The 15,079-nt window shown below is 44.1% G+C and overlaps 2 protein-coding genes across 10 annotated transcripts; one reads left to right on the plus strand and one right to left on the minus strand.

The window, feature by feature from the left end:
- Positions 1-72: 72 nt before the first annotated feature.
- Positions 73-5,190, minus strand: LOC120835727 (F-actin-capping protein subunit alpha-1). Its single transcript, XM_078092935.1, has 10 exons — positions 3,972-5,190; positions 2,574-2,637; positions 2,418-2,469; positions 2,257-2,320; positions 1,960-2,166; positions 1,793-1,872; positions 1,605-1,683; positions 1,404-1,475; positions 1,183-1,245; positions 73-979 (listed from the first exon to the last, which is right to left on the minus strand). The coding sequence occupies exons 1-10, from the start codon at positions 4,005-4,007 to the stop codon at positions 839-841; spliced, it is 858 nt and encodes a 285-aa protein (XP_077949061.1). The 5' UTR covers positions 4,008-5,190; the 3' UTR covers positions 73-838.
- ncoa5 (nuclear receptor coactivator 5) lies at positions 5,143-13,821 on the plus strand. Of its 9 annotated transcripts, none has more exons than XM_040204765.2 (12): positions 5,160-5,499; positions 6,328-6,387; positions 7,806-8,082; positions 8,281-8,388; positions 9,552-9,615; positions 10,712-10,939; positions 11,032-11,165; positions 11,307-11,463; positions 11,624-11,823; positions 11,931-12,135; positions 12,292-12,383; positions 12,811-13,821. In XM_040204765.2, the coding sequence occupies exons 3-12, from the start codon at positions 7,914-7,916 to the stop codon at positions 13,386-13,388; spliced, it is 1,935 nt and encodes a 644-aa protein (XP_040060699.1). In that variant the 5' UTR covers positions 5,160-5,499; positions 6,328-6,387; positions 7,806-7,913; the 3' UTR covers positions 13,389-13,821. The 9 variants fall into 9 exon arrangements, with proteins under 9 accessions (XP_040060701.1, XP_040060699.1, XP_040060694.1 ...); XM_040204760.2 differs by having other exon boundaries at positions 5,177-5,499; positions 11,606-11,823; XM_040204763.2 differs by having other exon boundaries at positions 5,177-5,499; positions 11,621-11,823.
- Positions 13,822-15,079: the final 1,258 nt, after the last annotated feature.

Consider the following 15,079-nt stretch of genomic DNA (forward strand, 5'->3'; position numbering starts at 1 on the left):
ATTCCCAGAACACACATGAAAACATCTAGTGTCCATCCTCTCTAAAAGAAATTCCATACAAACACAAAGTGATCACCATTGCTTGAAGATTTTTATTTCATGAATATTAAATGTACTTACAGTATGTATAAAAAAATATAGCAAAAGCCAAAGGCAAGACTATCAGTTCAGGGCAGTATACAGGGATTATCACCAAAAATGTCCTCTGACAACATAAAGAAAAGATCGCCATAAGGGAGACAAAATATGGTCAGTGAATGGACAAAAAAAAAAAAAGTATGCTCTGGCTACAACCCTGAATTGATAGTGATGGATGTCTAAAATTAAATCTTCAGACGTATAATTTGGTGCCTTAAAGTGTCACTTATAGTTAATATATCAAATTGCATACAGTATCTGCGTTTTGTTAATAAGAAACTATAGTAATAGGTATATCTTGAAGATGATCAGTCATACAGAGTGTATATTAGTTGCTATATTAAATTCAAGGGGTTTTGGGAGAATGGGTCCATCCATTTTGAAGCACTCATTTCAGAAATGGTGTGTGTGACAATTTGAATAGGAGGAAAATAACCAAACGTTCAGTGTTAATAGAAGCCTTGTTCGTTTTGTTCTTTTTGTACTTATAGCTTTGCCAATGAGCGACAGTGGCATCACTCAGCGTCTTTGTAAAATTAAGGTGTTTCCTCGTAGCAATGCGGCTGTCCCTCTCCGTTAAACCCCCAGAACAAATGTCTGTTTTTGCAGGACATACAGTACGTTACATTGCAGCGCGCGTTTTTTGCGAGCGTCAGCTTCTCCCACGTTTGCGTGTCGGCGCGCAGTCGGCCTCTTTCCTCTAAGCGTTCTGCATCTCCTTGCCGATCTTGTAGCTGAGGATCTTGTTCCAGTCGATCTTGGTGCGGGTGACTGGCAGCTGTCTGCGTAAAGCTTTGAACGTGGTGTCCGACATGGTCTGATAGTTCTCACTGATGGCCAGCTGCAAAACAACAAATACGTGCATGTCTTGCAATATGTGCAATTATTACGATGACTATTCTTTATCATTTCTCCTTGTCTATACAATTTTTTTTTTTATGGCTTACAGGCATCCGGTATGTCTTGTATGCTGTGCATGGCATAATAATATAATAAAAGCGCACATACAGGGTCAATTCTTGTTTTTTTTTAACTCCCACATACCTGGTATTCATTCTCCGCATCCTCAATAATTTTCACGAGCTCCTTTGCAGTCTGGCTCTCATTCTGAAAAAACAAATACATTTGTGGGTTAATTGAACAAATGAAAACACAGCATACCTATGAAAAACTATAAATAATTGATTACTTTTACTTGACAAAAAATAATCTTTACTATATCGCAGCTTAAAATAGAAGAACTATTACAATGTTCCCATACTTACAGACACGGTCAGGGATTCCTGCACATCCTTATGGCTGACCAGTTGCACATTTCCATCCTCGTAATAATGTACCTGGATATGAGGGAAGAAGAGACACAACAGTGAAACAAAAATAACTAACAGCAGCGTTAAAACCAAACCAGCCAACCCCACACACACACACACACACACACACACACACACACACACACACACACACACCTGTACTTTCAAGACTCCAACCAGCTGTGCTGTAGATTGCGAGACGCTGAACTTCCATTCAGATCGGCAGCAACCATTCCTGGAAACAGAGAACATAAAAGAGAACACTTGAAAACTAACCCCCATAACACACTGCCTGTATGCGGCAGCAAACAGAGTTCTCTCAGGGAATTTGATTAGAGGATTACCAGAAGTTTTTAGGCTCGAATTGATGGCCCTGGATACAAGCGATGATGGTCTGCTGGCCATCAATTGTTTTCCCATAAACCTGCGAGCAGAAGAACAACACGATGAGCGGGTGATTCATTGAGAGTCGTGCTAGATATGGCTGTGCGGACGAGGAGGGCGTTATTACGGTGCAAACGCCACTTTGGTAGTGCTCCTTCACGTAGGCCCTCAGGGCAGATTCGCAGGTGTCCCTCCAAGACTTGAGCGCTGATCCGCCGTCGTGGGGCTGGGGGTCGCTGGCTTCCTTTCTCAGGTGGTCAAACTTGAAGGAGATCTTGTTGTGAGGGTCAAAGAAGCGGCCGTTGCCCAGGTCTCCATGCTCCGTTATCAGGACCTTCAGGGGACAGAGAATCCTGCTTTTTAGTCTTCGAAATGTAGAATTAATTTGGTGGTTTCACTGAGATAAGAAAAGCAATAAGCTTGCCTGATCTTCATATCCAGCAATCTTGGCCAGGGTGAACTGATCCATGTTGTACTGGGCAAAGGCACTACGTCAAACAAAGAAAAAACAACCACAATTTGCATGTACATTCGTAAAATATTTTTTTTACCACAAAAGAAAAAAATGACAATCATAAAACTTACTGAGCCGCGCCCTCCCTGAGAAGATTATCATTGTTGAGCAGTAGTCGCACATCTGAAAAAGATAAATAAACATGACAAAAGCATTAACGGACTGCGCCCCACACACACAACAAAACAGATGTGATCCTAAATACGTTTGATGCAGATAATGCTCACCATTAAAGACTTCATTGAACTCTCCTGGGGGAGAGTGCATCACAAAGTTAGCTGCAATTCGGACCTAGAAATAAATACAACATGCGTCAATGAAAACATTAAAAGGAGCAAAGCACAAATACAATGTGTAACGTATTGGTTTATTTCCCCTCTTGCGCAAAGAAACTGTGTGGTAGAGCAGAAAAAAAACACAGACGCCTCTCTTCTTGTGCAATTCATCCGCTTTTGAGATTCAGTGAAAAAGAAACCCTGCAAATAGCCACTAGAGCGAAGCAGTGAGCTGTCGTTCTCCGTGAGGTTGTTGGTTCTACTTTGGCCACTCCTTAGATGGCAAACAGGGAATGTCCCCCCCCCATGGTCTTTTCTTAGCAGCCAGAAAGCAAGTGTCAGCATGAGGTGTCACAGCCACAGGGTGAAGACGTTGCTTGTTGATCTCCTAACTGGTCAAACGCAGCAAGGACGGTACAGTTCAAGAGAAGGTGCACAACCCTTCATTTGTGACCGTCCTCCATCCCAACGCCACGTTGTAGCGATGCCGCCTGTCAAGCAGACTGTTATTTAGCCTCCGGGGCCCCCAGCTGGCTTTGACCTACAATGGGCTGCAGTGGGGCCTAACAACGAGTAACCTAATTTGATCGTGCTCCAGAAAGAAAAAAAAAAGTTACTCCATTCAGAGCCCAGAAGGGCTCAGACCCCCCACCCCCAATCCTTTCATTTCACCGACTTGTTTACCGGCACTATAAGACGGTCTGTTGCAGTGATGCTCGGAGAAGTTGAATCCTGTCAGCTTGAGGAATGCAAAGCATCACTTATTTTTTTTCTCTCTTTACAACATGTCTCAGCATGATGGGGGGGGGGGGGGGGGGGGGGGAAGATGAGAAACACCCAGCCCCAGAAGCACTGCAGCCACACAGCACACAAGGGTGCGAAAACACAGTTAGTTACACAAGCTAAATACCGGCAAACCGCTGGGAACAAACCCGCGTTTAAGCAGCTGCATTGGGTTTCGTTGGACGGGGTGTGGGTGGCCGATGCGCTGCCATTATCCGCACTGTAAATGCAGGAAGTACAGCTACTTCCTCCCGTTTAGCACCGCCGTTAGCTCGTCGTTTAACTCGTCAGACATCGAACATGAGTCACTTTTAACCGAAAACTCACATACGTAGTTAGATGACTTACGTTGTGTGTTTGTTAGCTGAAAAGAAACAGTTGGCTGTAATTCTGAACTGTCAAAACACAAGCCCGCCTGGCTTTTAGCCACGGCGGCCCCACCAGCCGCCACCTTTTACGGTCTGGCAATTCACGCTAAATAGTAAGTGTCTCACAGAGCACTGTTATTTCCCGAGCCTAGTATTGAGGATAATCGAATAATCACATTAGTAGTGTATGAAGTAATACCTTCTCTTCATCGCTGAGCTCTTCGAAGTCTGCCATCTTGGCTCGATGAAGCGTTAACAAAGCGCCCGTCGACGTTGCCAGGTTTGTGTGACTCCTCCCGTCGCAGAGATCCGCCCGACCGGGGACAGACTGCCCCGCGGCGGGGGATCTCGCCGTCCGTGTTGAATGATGAGTGTGCAATAAATGTTTAAGTACTCAAACATAAATTATAGCTGCAAAAATATCGGTCACAAAGGTGGTATGAAAACGACCAAAAAAAATACCGATGTAACGGTACATATTTTATAACTATTGAATCAGCAACTTGTTCTTGTGTTTGTTAATTCAGTAGTAATTTCAAAATATGTATGGAGAGAATATTTTCTCTCCATATTTTATTATAATAAATGTATATTGTGATAAAATACCATATATTACTTTCACGTACAAATTAAAGCTGGCAAAATACCAACCTGGCAACTACAAGGCGTTCAGGACATGTGGGAAAATATGCGAAAACAACTGGAAACAACTGTGTTTGTTTGATTTTTAAGACACAGACTATGTCGATGTGAACGCCTTGATTGTCAACTTTTAGAAGTATGCTATTACGTACTTGTATTACGTCTTGCATGTCGATATACAAGCTAATTAAACTATAGAATGTCAAAATTACGATAACTCCGATAATAACTGAAGGCGGCATTAGGCTGACTCACATGTTTGAAGAAAAAATATTGAATTGACTAAATTAGGAATTAGAGGTAATATTGAAAATATATAATAGGTCAAAAAATGTAATGGAAAAAAAGTCATCAAATATTTGGTCAAAAAATGTTTTGAAAAAAGTCAAAATATATTAGGTAAAAACTTCTTTTGAAAAAGAAAAAAATGTGTTTGGTCAAATAATGTTTTGTAAAGAAAGTGGCAATGTATACAGTCGAGAAATTACTTTGAAAATATGTTAGGTCAAAGTGTTTAATGGAAAAATTCAAAATATAATAGATCAAAAAAAGTTATGAAAAAGACGAAAATCTGTACGAATCTAAATAGATTCGTCATGTAAAAAAAGAAACAAATGAGGTCAAAAAGGTTAACAAAAAAAGTACGTAGGTAAAGTAAAAGTATGTTATGTCGACAAATGTCATGGAAAAATGCACTTTAGCTGGAAGGCTCTTTTTTTCAACGTTCATTTTTACACTCTGAAAGTGTCTGCGCGCGTGTGTGTGTGTGTGTGTGGGGGGGGGGGGTCCAGTTCTGGCTAACGATAATTGTTGGGGGTGATTTGATTATACTGTACGTCCTCGTGTGTGGCACAAAATGAAATAGTATCCAAACCACAAGTAGTATTATGCAAGTATTCTGCACAACGCAGCCTCGGAGATGAAAGGCAAGCTACCGTAAAGCAGTGGTAGAAGAAGAAGAGAGCTACCGTAAAGTAGTAGAAGTAGAAGAGCGGCTTTGTGAGAAGCTAGCCAAGTTGCTAACGTTCGGACCTGTGCGCGACCGTCAGAGTCTGTAAACAGAGATCAAAATTGAATCACTGAAGGTGGGTAAATAGTTGCTATGTTATCCACAATACAACAACATGTTCGGTGATAAACATATTCTCAGCGTATCCATTATATAACCAGTCTCAAAATGCTAACGTTAGCTGTTTGCTTTTAAGATACCAGATGGCTATGCTAAAGCCAAGTAGCTAACATCAATTGAAGCTGACCTGGCTACGTGACATTTAAAACGTATCCGCGTGAATGTGTAACACGCCGACGTAAAGCGGTGTAGAAGCGTAGCAAGTCGTTTTTTTTTAAACCTTTAAATAACCGCGTAACCGTATTCGCATTCGACCCCCTCTGTCTAACCGGCGCTGTTAGCATGTGGCTCGCCATTTGCAGCGCGAGCGGCGTTCCAATACCCGCATGCCGCCCCGGTTAAGGATCTAAACATCCCATGCTGGACATTTATCCGAGGCAGAAGAGGGTTTACAATTTGCCAAATAACTGTATATAAAAAGCAGCGATGATGTTAGTTTAATCTGGATGGATGGATTATTATAATTAATGTTCCAACACCTGTAGATAATGAAACCAGATAACGCAACTGTCAAGTGTTTTGCCACGTTTAATTCCAAGGATCTTACTGAATTGGGCACCTGGTAATGATACTCAACAGTTGACTTTTGACTTGGGCTTTTGCAGATAATGGTGTCGTGTCGTCACTAAATGCCCTCATCCAGGAGTGTTATTTGGGGAAAGCAAAGTTACCAATGTTAATAACTGGTTTGATGGATCGATAAACAATGTTGGTTGTATTTAAACAACTTTAAACGACTTTTTTTTCTAATCCTCATCTAATTTTATTTTTCTCTCCCTTTCAGACACTTGGGGTTCTTGAATTATGTGGACACAGAATCCAGGGTGTCAAAGTTCAACCTAAGGTATGTAAAGGGTTGCTTCCTTTACCATTATGTAAATAACCCCAACCATTAATGTAACACAAATGCTTTTACTTCCTAATAACACTTAAATTAGGTTGGGATTGAAAAAGATGAAATAGTTTCTTCTCTGGGATGTTGGCAGATTTATAACATATCCTGAAGACATTTCAAATAATTTGTTTCATTGAAGAGAAAAATTGTACTATTGCATTTTCAAGATTATCTTAATTCCACAATTTCATTTCATCGACGCGATTTTCTTCAAGACTCAAGAGAAGAAGATTATTTGAACACATTATACAAACAAACTCAATGGGGCACAATTTTCTTGGCAACGTGAATTGAAACTACCTGTTAGCCTAACACTTTTGGGTCAAGTTGGGATGCACAACTTTACCCTAAACTTAAAGGCAGAATGACGGGTTGTTCTAAAAAGCAACGAAAAGATGATCGTCGTCACTTTTGATCCACTAGAGGAGTGTGTGTGTCTGCGGAGAATCCGCCCTCTGCCTCTATTTTCTCTCTTTGTGCAGTTTGGCACATTTCTGCGCTTCAACCTCTTAAAAAACAAAAACAAAACAAACCTGTAGCATCCAGGTGCTACAACGTCAACACGCTGTAGCAGTTGCGGAACACGCTGCCAAAACGGCGCTCTTAAGGCGACACCGAACGCCAACTGGAGCTCAAACGGAAAGCTAGTCTGGTGTCGGCTTTCCCTGCTGGCTTCGCGTGAAATGTTCTACAACTTGTTCTCCCCGTCGACTTAAAGAGCCTTGCCCTCTCTCACCGCCCACACGGTCTTCACATGGCTTATTTTAATCTCTGGTTTGACATTTAAAGAGCCAGGGTGCATTTTATCCCATTTTCATTGTTAGCATTGTGCTGCACTGGAACAAATCATGTAGCTAATGTGTTGTGTCTACCGCCTCAGAAACGTCTGTGCATCTCTAGCTAGGAAGTAGGAACGACTCATCTGCCAGACAACATCAAACGTGTGTGTGAGTGACAATAAGTCAATTTTTAACAGGTTAGAAAAAACGTTCACACTCCCCACTGACAGTCCCTGTTGGTTTTTATTTTCTATATCGTGCCAGATAACCTTAAATGACTCATGTTGTCAAATTTCCTCCCGTGGAGCGTTTAAACCAAACCGACAGATTTTGGCACGCCTGCGGCAAAGAAAACGCAATGGGACTCGTTGTGTGCGTTAGTGGTTTTTTGACAAAAGCTTCTGGAAGACTTATGATTTAACCAGCACGACCCGTTTCCAATTTGCCGCATTTTGAAAGCCATCTTTGCCCGATCATTTCCATTGTCTGAACCTTGATGTGATTTTGACTTGCACCGTTTGCTTTGCTGAAACCTTTCATCCCTCCCAAGACAATTTTATCTCCTCTCTTCACCCACTGATGTTTCAGGATTTCCGACGGCAATTTAAAGACGGCGATTAGTGAGCAAACCAAACGTTTTTTCCCCGCATTTGAGACGCACGAAGAAAGAAGAGTAAACCACTTTTGAATCGAGTCATGTCCCGCCGAAGAAGCCTCAGCCCGTCACCGGGCCGCTTTTCACGCTCCTGCAGCAGTAGTGATCCCAGAGATCTGGAGAGACGGATTTTTGTTGGGAATTTGCCAACCTCCGACATGGAAAAGAAGGATTTGGAAGAGCTGTTCAGCCCTTATGGGAAGATAACCGGTCAGTAAAACACAATGCAAGCAATAAATTGAATTCATGACATCGTTTGAATAATGCAGCATCAGGCGTCGTGTTTATTCATGAAATTGTTAAGCATGTGAAATGCAGAAGGATGTCCTTTATTAAAGTGGGTAGAACTCCAAAAATGTTCTTCAAAATGATCCTAAAACTGTACAACTTTAAATTTCCCTCTTCCAGGCGTGTCCATGTTTCGTGGGTTCGGATTTGTACAATTTGAACGTGTTGAGGAAGCGGAAGCTGCAAAGGCTGCCCAAAAGGGTCGAATATATAAAAGTTATAAAATAGGTAAGCCTTATCTGCAGTGGGTGTGATTGTCTGGCTGCAGAGGATGTACAGATGTTGCACACAGCGCAACAAAATAATGAAATGAAAGGTAATGTTTTGTGTGTATGTGTGTGAATACCTTCAATGGCTGGGCATGGTGTTTTCAAGTGTTCATCGTGAAGATAAGTAGCAAACAAATTAATACGTTTTACTTTGACTTCCACATTTTTTTCTGTAATTAAAAGGTTGTAATTGAAAGCTAGAGATTGGATGAATAGTTTTTTCTTTTTAAACTCATTTTATGTTGCATCCAGTCAACAAAATGCCCATATAGAAGTTTAGCGCCATTCTTTCCCACGGTGCTGGTTTTCATTGCTTCTCCGGGATCAGTAGCACCAATTTTTTGGGGCCGACTGTGGAAGCCGATCACGTGGTTTTATTTGTAGCCTTTTATTTATCGTTGCGTTTATTCAGGAGGAGATTATACCGTGAGATGAACTTTTTATTAATTCTTACGCAACATGGGCAGCATCTTTAGTCCATTTTATACAGCGCTCCTGCAATAATGCTGAACCCCCCCCACCCCTCTTTAAAACGGCCTCTGAAAAGACCTAGTTGAGATTTTAGATGCACGTTCTGCGTCATCTGATCGGCTTCCACGTTGAGCTCGTTGGATCAAACGTCGGCAGATAAAGATCGCAGCACCCTTAGTTGAATTACTTGATCTCCAGCTCAACATGTATAAACGGAATTTACTCATTTTTTTTTTTACCAACAATTTTCCTTTCTGTGAACATGTTACATTATCAGCAAAGAAAGCAAAAAAATAAAGTTTATTATTAAATTTTGGCAAAGCCTGAACTCTGAAATCTTTTTACTGTCATTTTTCTACAACGCGTCGCTCCGGTCCAGCGCTTTTCTTCTCAAAGCAAAATTTTCAAGTTCAAAATCCAATTTTCGTTTCGTTTGTGCATAAAACAAGTCATTTTGTTTCTCGCTCACCCTGAACTCAATTCGACCGATTCGGAAACTCGATTCGCCGCATTTTGGACTCTCGTCCAGCTCGGATTTCTGAATTTCATTTTTGGATGGTGGAAGTGTTGCCGCAGTCGATCCGCTCTGCGTGAAAAGAAACTGCTTAATTGTCACTGTTATGTTCAACGTTTGGATTGATTTATTTTCAGATGTAAATATGGCAGTGGAGCGACGGCAAGCTAAACCTCAATCCCAGCAGAGCCCTCCACGAAGGTAAAGTAACGCAAAATTGGTGTGCAGACCTACGATCACCTCCAAGGTGCCGGTAAACAAAAGCGAATCACGTTTTCCCCCGACTGTCATTTCCACCAGCGGTATGCGCTGAGTGGAAGAAAGGCTCGTGACTGCTCCTGGGACAATCATTTGCAGATATGTTGAAATAAAGAGAATAGTCATATTGTTGTAATTCAACGTGTCTTTGTCTCACGTGCTCGTGTTCTTTAGTCTGGTTTTGCACCACATTGCACCTTTTTGTGGAGGAAAACGGGTGTACGGGGCCGGTAATTTACACCCATAAGATCAGACCAGAGCAAACGATGAGTAGGTTTCTAATTATCAAAGCAAATGTTTGTGATGTGCACAACGCACGGAAAGGAAAATGTGGGATTTTTTTGTTGCATTTTTCTTTCAACTTTAAACCTACTTCAGTAGGGAATGTTTTAATTATCCTATAAATGGGACAAACTGCTGTCCAACCCTAAAAGAAACAACGCAAACTTCCACCATTTCTACACCTGAAGGGTTCAAATGGCATCTAACAAATGCCTCTCGGGAATCACTTGTCGTTCTTTAGGATCTCCAGTTGAAAAGCTTTCCTTTTCTGGTCTGCTGGAAATAAAATACGAAAGACCTCAACTCTTCTATTGGAGCTATTTTTTTTCAACATTTCAAGAACATGTGCATTTAAATAACCAGAGATTTGCATCATGTGTCTCACTGAGGAAACGCAACTCATCCCCTCCAAGTGCCGGATGCGCAAAATACACCGCCTGGGATATGGTACTTGTGTGTATAAGAGCTGGATTCATGGTCGGGACCCTCAAACGGCCGACAAATCGACACGGTTGCGACCGCGGATCGCGGGACATTTTCAAAACCTCGTTGCCGACTCGTCTCTCGGGAACCGCCTCCCTTCACCTGAGCGAGTAAATGCGCTCCATCTTTCTCCACGTCCACTGAACGCGATCTTCAAAAATGTCCGCGAGCGTAGGCCTGTCCCGGAGCCCGTTTGGACCCCTTTTTTGTGGTTTATGCACAGCCCGAACTCTCATTGTGTCCCTTTTGCTAACAGCCCATCGTCTCCCCTCAGGGCCGCGTACGGCAGCTACGGGGACGGCAAGGAGCCCCGGCCCCGCTCCCGCTCGCCCGCGTATCCCCGCGAGTCTCGGGAGAGCCGCGACGGCCGCGACTCTCGGGAGAGCCGCGACGGGAGGGACTCCGCTCGAGAGCCGAGGCCGAGGGGGCACTCTCGGGACCACGACTACCGGTACCGGAGCTCGGAGGCCAGGGACAAAGACCCCCGGGATGCGGCGTACAGGTGAGTGCTCGAGGAGTCGGACGCTCGGCGTTGAGTTGAGTGTTTTTTTTGTTGTTGTTGTTGTTGTGTGAACTCGACATGTCTCCATGCAGCAAAGAAGACTACGACCGCTTCATGCGCAGTAGCAGTACTGCGGAGGACTACTACCGGAGGAAGGATGAAGCCTACAGGGACCCGTATAGGGACCCGTACAGAGACCCGTGGAACGGGCGCCGTGAGTCAGAGGGTGTGTGCGCGCCTGCGGCGGTTCTCCAGTAGACTGAAGGGGAGGGGCGCTGCGTGTCACAAGGCCTTTAGATTGGGGAATGTAGTTCTTCTCAGGTGGGTTGGATTTTCCTGAACCTTTTTTCCTCCTCCCCCGGTGCAGCCGCCGCGGGCCTGGCTTCAGGAGTAGACGATCGCGCTCGACCGGAAGAGCGCCGCCGCAACGAGCTGTACCGCCAGTACTACGAGGAGCTGCAGCGGCGCTACGACAGCGACCGGCCCGTCGACTGCTCGGTGATCGTCGTCAACAAGGCGCAGAAGTATGTCCGCTTTCCGCCTCCGCCTGGGGAACCAATCGGAGCCCAGGCGTCATCGCCACGGTCCCGCCTGTACATCGCGTGTCTTTATTTCATATCGCTGGTGTGTGTCTGTGTGTGTGTGTCTGCCTTTTGTGTACTTCTGCTTCACAAACAACTGTAGGGAGTATGCCGAGACGGTCGGACGGAAGGTTCGTGATTTGGGCATGGTGGTGGATCTGATCTTCCTCAACACGGAGGTGTCGCTCACTCAGGCGCTGGAGGACGTGGGCCGAGCCCGCACCCCCTTCGCCATCATCATTACCCAGCAGCACCAGGTCCACCGGTCCTGCACGGTCAACATCTTGTTCGGCACGCCGCAAGGTACTTGTTGTTGTTGTTTTGGTCGGCGGGGGGGATTTTTCTTCCCTCCAGAAGCAAAGAGCAGCAGTGTTTGAGAGGAGTGCCTTTGTGTTGTTTTTTGCGCGTAGAGCATCGCAACATGCCGATGCAGGACGCCATGATGCTGGTTGCCCACAACTATGACACCTACAAGGTGGAAAACCGGGAGAAGGAACGCGAGGAGATCGCCCGAAAGGCGGCCAAGATGGCGGACGACGTGCTGCTCAGGGAGCCCGACCGGGAGAGCCACCCCGTATCTGTGCTCACCTCCATCACACTGCTGTCTGAAAACAGGTATCCGCTCCACAGTCCGCTTTCACGTGACATTTGAGTCACCTTCATTACATGTCGTACTCCATACTTGGAGTTTGTGAGCACGGGGTAAAAGTCTCCGCACTTCTTATAGCGTTTGCTTTTGCTTTTGTTTTCTCCTTTGTGGTTGCTGAGTAGATTTGTAACCCCAGACGAAATGGATGGTCTCATTGCCTACCTGAAGGACAAAAGGGCTCGACTGCTCCGAAGCGCCGCAGAGCCGCTCACGGGTGAGGGGGAAATGTTTTAAAATCAAATTTTAAAGGACTGTTTCTTGTCTTTTGGTCTGTTTATATAATCACATTGCATTGAAGGAGCAATTTAGTGTAATCATTCATCCTCACGCTGGTCCTGTAGAGCGTTTACGGTTTAAAGCAAAAAACAATCAAAAGTTCGGCGGTAATGGATATAATAGCGGGTGTAGTAAAATTCTTTGACACCATCTGACAACTGTTGCAAAAGATTTTCAACTTGAGAACCCACATAATCTTTTTTTACTGGTGAATCCTCAATAATTCAAAGAAAGTATTTTTATTGACACAATTATGTGGTTTTCTTTTCATTCCTGCCACTATGGAGATAAAAGTGTTGAGTCGAGTCTACTCAACCATAAATGTTCATTCTTAGTTAGTTATTCCTCCACCTTTCTCCTCCCAGCCGGAGTCCACGGTGCAGCTCCCGCGGCGATGCACCTGGACGTGGCGCCCTCGGCCGCGGGACTTCCTCCGGCGTCCCACTCTGCTCTCGCCCCGCCGCAGTCCAGCCACCTCGGCCTGTCGGCCGCTCCGAGCGCCGCCGCCAACCCGAGCCACCAGCAGGAGCTGCAGGCCAAGATCCTCAGCCTGTTCAACAGCGGCAGCGGAGTGGCGGCGGGCGCCGGGGGCCCGCCGTCCGTCTCGCAGCCACAGGCTTACGGCTCCCTCGGCCCCGCCCCGCCCCAGACCCAGGTCCCGCCCCGCCCGGCCATGATGGTCCCCTCCGCCGGGGGCTCCCAGGGCTACGGCGCCCCGGCCGCACGCATGCAGGTCGCCCCCCCGGGCGGCCAGCGGCTGCCCGTGGCCGCGTCAGGCATCAATTTTGACAACCCGAGTGTGCAGAAAGCGCTGGACACTCTCATTCAGAGCGGGCCGTCTCTCAACCACCTGGTGAGCCCCGCCGCAGCCGCCGCCGCTCAGCAGCCCCCCGCCGGCATGGGCCAGGCCCCGCCCATGTCCATGTACCCCCGGCATTACTGACGTGGTAGCGAATAACCTCCCCTAATGTGAGTTCCCCCCCCCACCGCGACACAAGTAGACTCCACAGCGAGTGTCTGTGCAGTGAATTCTCCAGCTGTGTAAAATAAGTAGGTTGGATGTTTTGTAAGAGCTTTTAATCTTTTTTTTTTATTTTACAAGTAGTGTTCAGTTGATTGACTGGTTACATTGTGTTTAATTTGTCCGCACTAGACAACGGTCTATATGTTCGAATGATTCCTTAATTCTTAGACGTGAGGTAAACTGAGAAAACGTTGCATGTGTAAAGTATGTTTTTGTTTTTGATGGACTCCTTTGTTCTGTTCCACCAATGATTGTGTTTTAGTCTCGCACAGTGTCTTTTTATAATTTGTAATATTTCCATTGTCAAAACAAGACGTGATTAAAAACTCCAGACACATTTGCTGTAATAAAATGGTATTGGTTTATTGCATTTTGTGCTGACAAATCTATAAAATGGAACGGGTATCGCCAGAAGCCATAGATATAAGCATTTGTAATGTAAGATAAAACTACTTCTTTTTTTCCAAATGTATCATGAAACACAATAGAGAATAATACTTTAGTCTTTTTTTAAATTGTATAATATTTAACTTACACTGACACAAAAAAAAACACCTCCACACTAACTGTATTTGATTTATTTACATGTTGCCCCCTCCCACCCCTGCCCCCAGCAGTTACAAGTGCACATATATACACACACTCCCACAAAACTTAAAGGAACACACCACGGCTTTACCAAAAGACTAGGTACAGTATCAAGGAAGAGTAATGAACATTTTGGAATGAAAAAAAGCATTTTCATATTAAGTTTGATACAGGTGTGTCTTTGTGTGTGTGTGTGTGTGTGTGTGTGTATATATATATATATATATATCTTCTATATCTACATCCATTACATTGTCAGGCATCCATACAAAAATGTTTCCCATAACTCCAGTGAATTAAAATCATACTTGGACAGTGCTGCAAGCACTCAAATAAAAATGTAATTTCTTTAAAGCATACGTTCATTCTCCAGAGTTCAACGAGATCGATAAAGTTAAATATGAACCTGCCGCTGGCTAAGTTAGCTTAGCACAAAGACTGGAAATGAATGCAAACAGCTAGCCTGGTTTTGCCCAAAGAAAATATAATCTGCTACCAGCACATTTTAAGCTCAATAATTAACACTTAAGTCAACCATAAATCGCTTTGAACGATTTTAATCAAATTAGGAACAAACGCCTACTTGAACTCATTAGAATTTGGGGGACAAAGGTGATAGTGACTAACTCAAGAATTTGTATTGTGATAATGACAATTTCACACAAATGTCTAATAAGAATAAATTAAGTCATGTGACGTTTTGGACAGATGTTAACATCAACAATTCTAGTAGCACTTTGTTTTTTATACAAATAAACCAGGTAGAAGTGTTAATTACTGAGCCAATAAGTGCATTCCCCAAAATCGTAACTAATAAACTTCAAAATGCATTAAATATAACCAGTTATTAATAAAAAATAAAATAGGTAATGGCTCCCTTTTAACATAACCGACACCAAATTGTGTATTTCTGCAGGAATCTCCTTGACTGCTTTGGCACTTTCACAGTCTTACTCAATCTGTTAACTAGAAATGGAAAGAAAATATATATATTTATTAATTCACCGGAGCACACGTTTGCA

The sequence above is a fragment of the Gasterosteus aculeatus genome, chromosome 17, assembly GCF_964276395.1.
Source record: "Gasterosteus aculeatus chromosome 17, fGasAcu3.hap1.1, whole genome shotgun sequence".
In the NCBI taxonomy this organism is placed as follows: domain Eukaryota; kingdom Metazoa; phylum Chordata; class Actinopteri; order Perciformes; family Gasterosteidae; genus Gasterosteus; species Gasterosteus aculeatus.

Excerpts from the sequence above, each read along its gene's own strand:
- ncoa5 (XM_040204760.2), top strand. The coding sequence starts at position 7,914 with ATGTCCCGCCGAAGAAGCCTCAGCCCGTCACCGGGCCGCTTTTCACGC. Across the intron at positions 11,166-11,306 it reads CGGGCGCCGTGAGTCAGAGG|CCGCCGCGGGCCTGGCTTCA; the intron begins GTGTGTGCGCGC and ends CCCCCGGTGCAG. Across the intron at positions 11,464-11,605 it reads GTCGTCAACAAGGCGCAGAA|CTTCACAAACAACTGTAGGG; the intron begins GTATGTCCGCTT and ends TGTGTACTTCTG.
- LOC120835727 (XM_078092935.1), bottom strand. The coding sequence starts at position 4,007 with ATGGCAGACTTCGAAGAGCTCAGCGATGAAGAGAAG. Across the intron at positions 2,470-2,573 it reads GTTCAATGAAGTCTTTAATG|ATGTGCGACTACTGCTCAAC; the intron begins GTGAGCATTATC and ends TATCTTTTTCAG. Across the intron at positions 2,167-2,256 it reads TTGCTGGATATGAAGATCAG|GTCCTGATAACGGAGCATGG; the intron begins GCAAGCTTATTG and ends TGTCCCCTGAAG.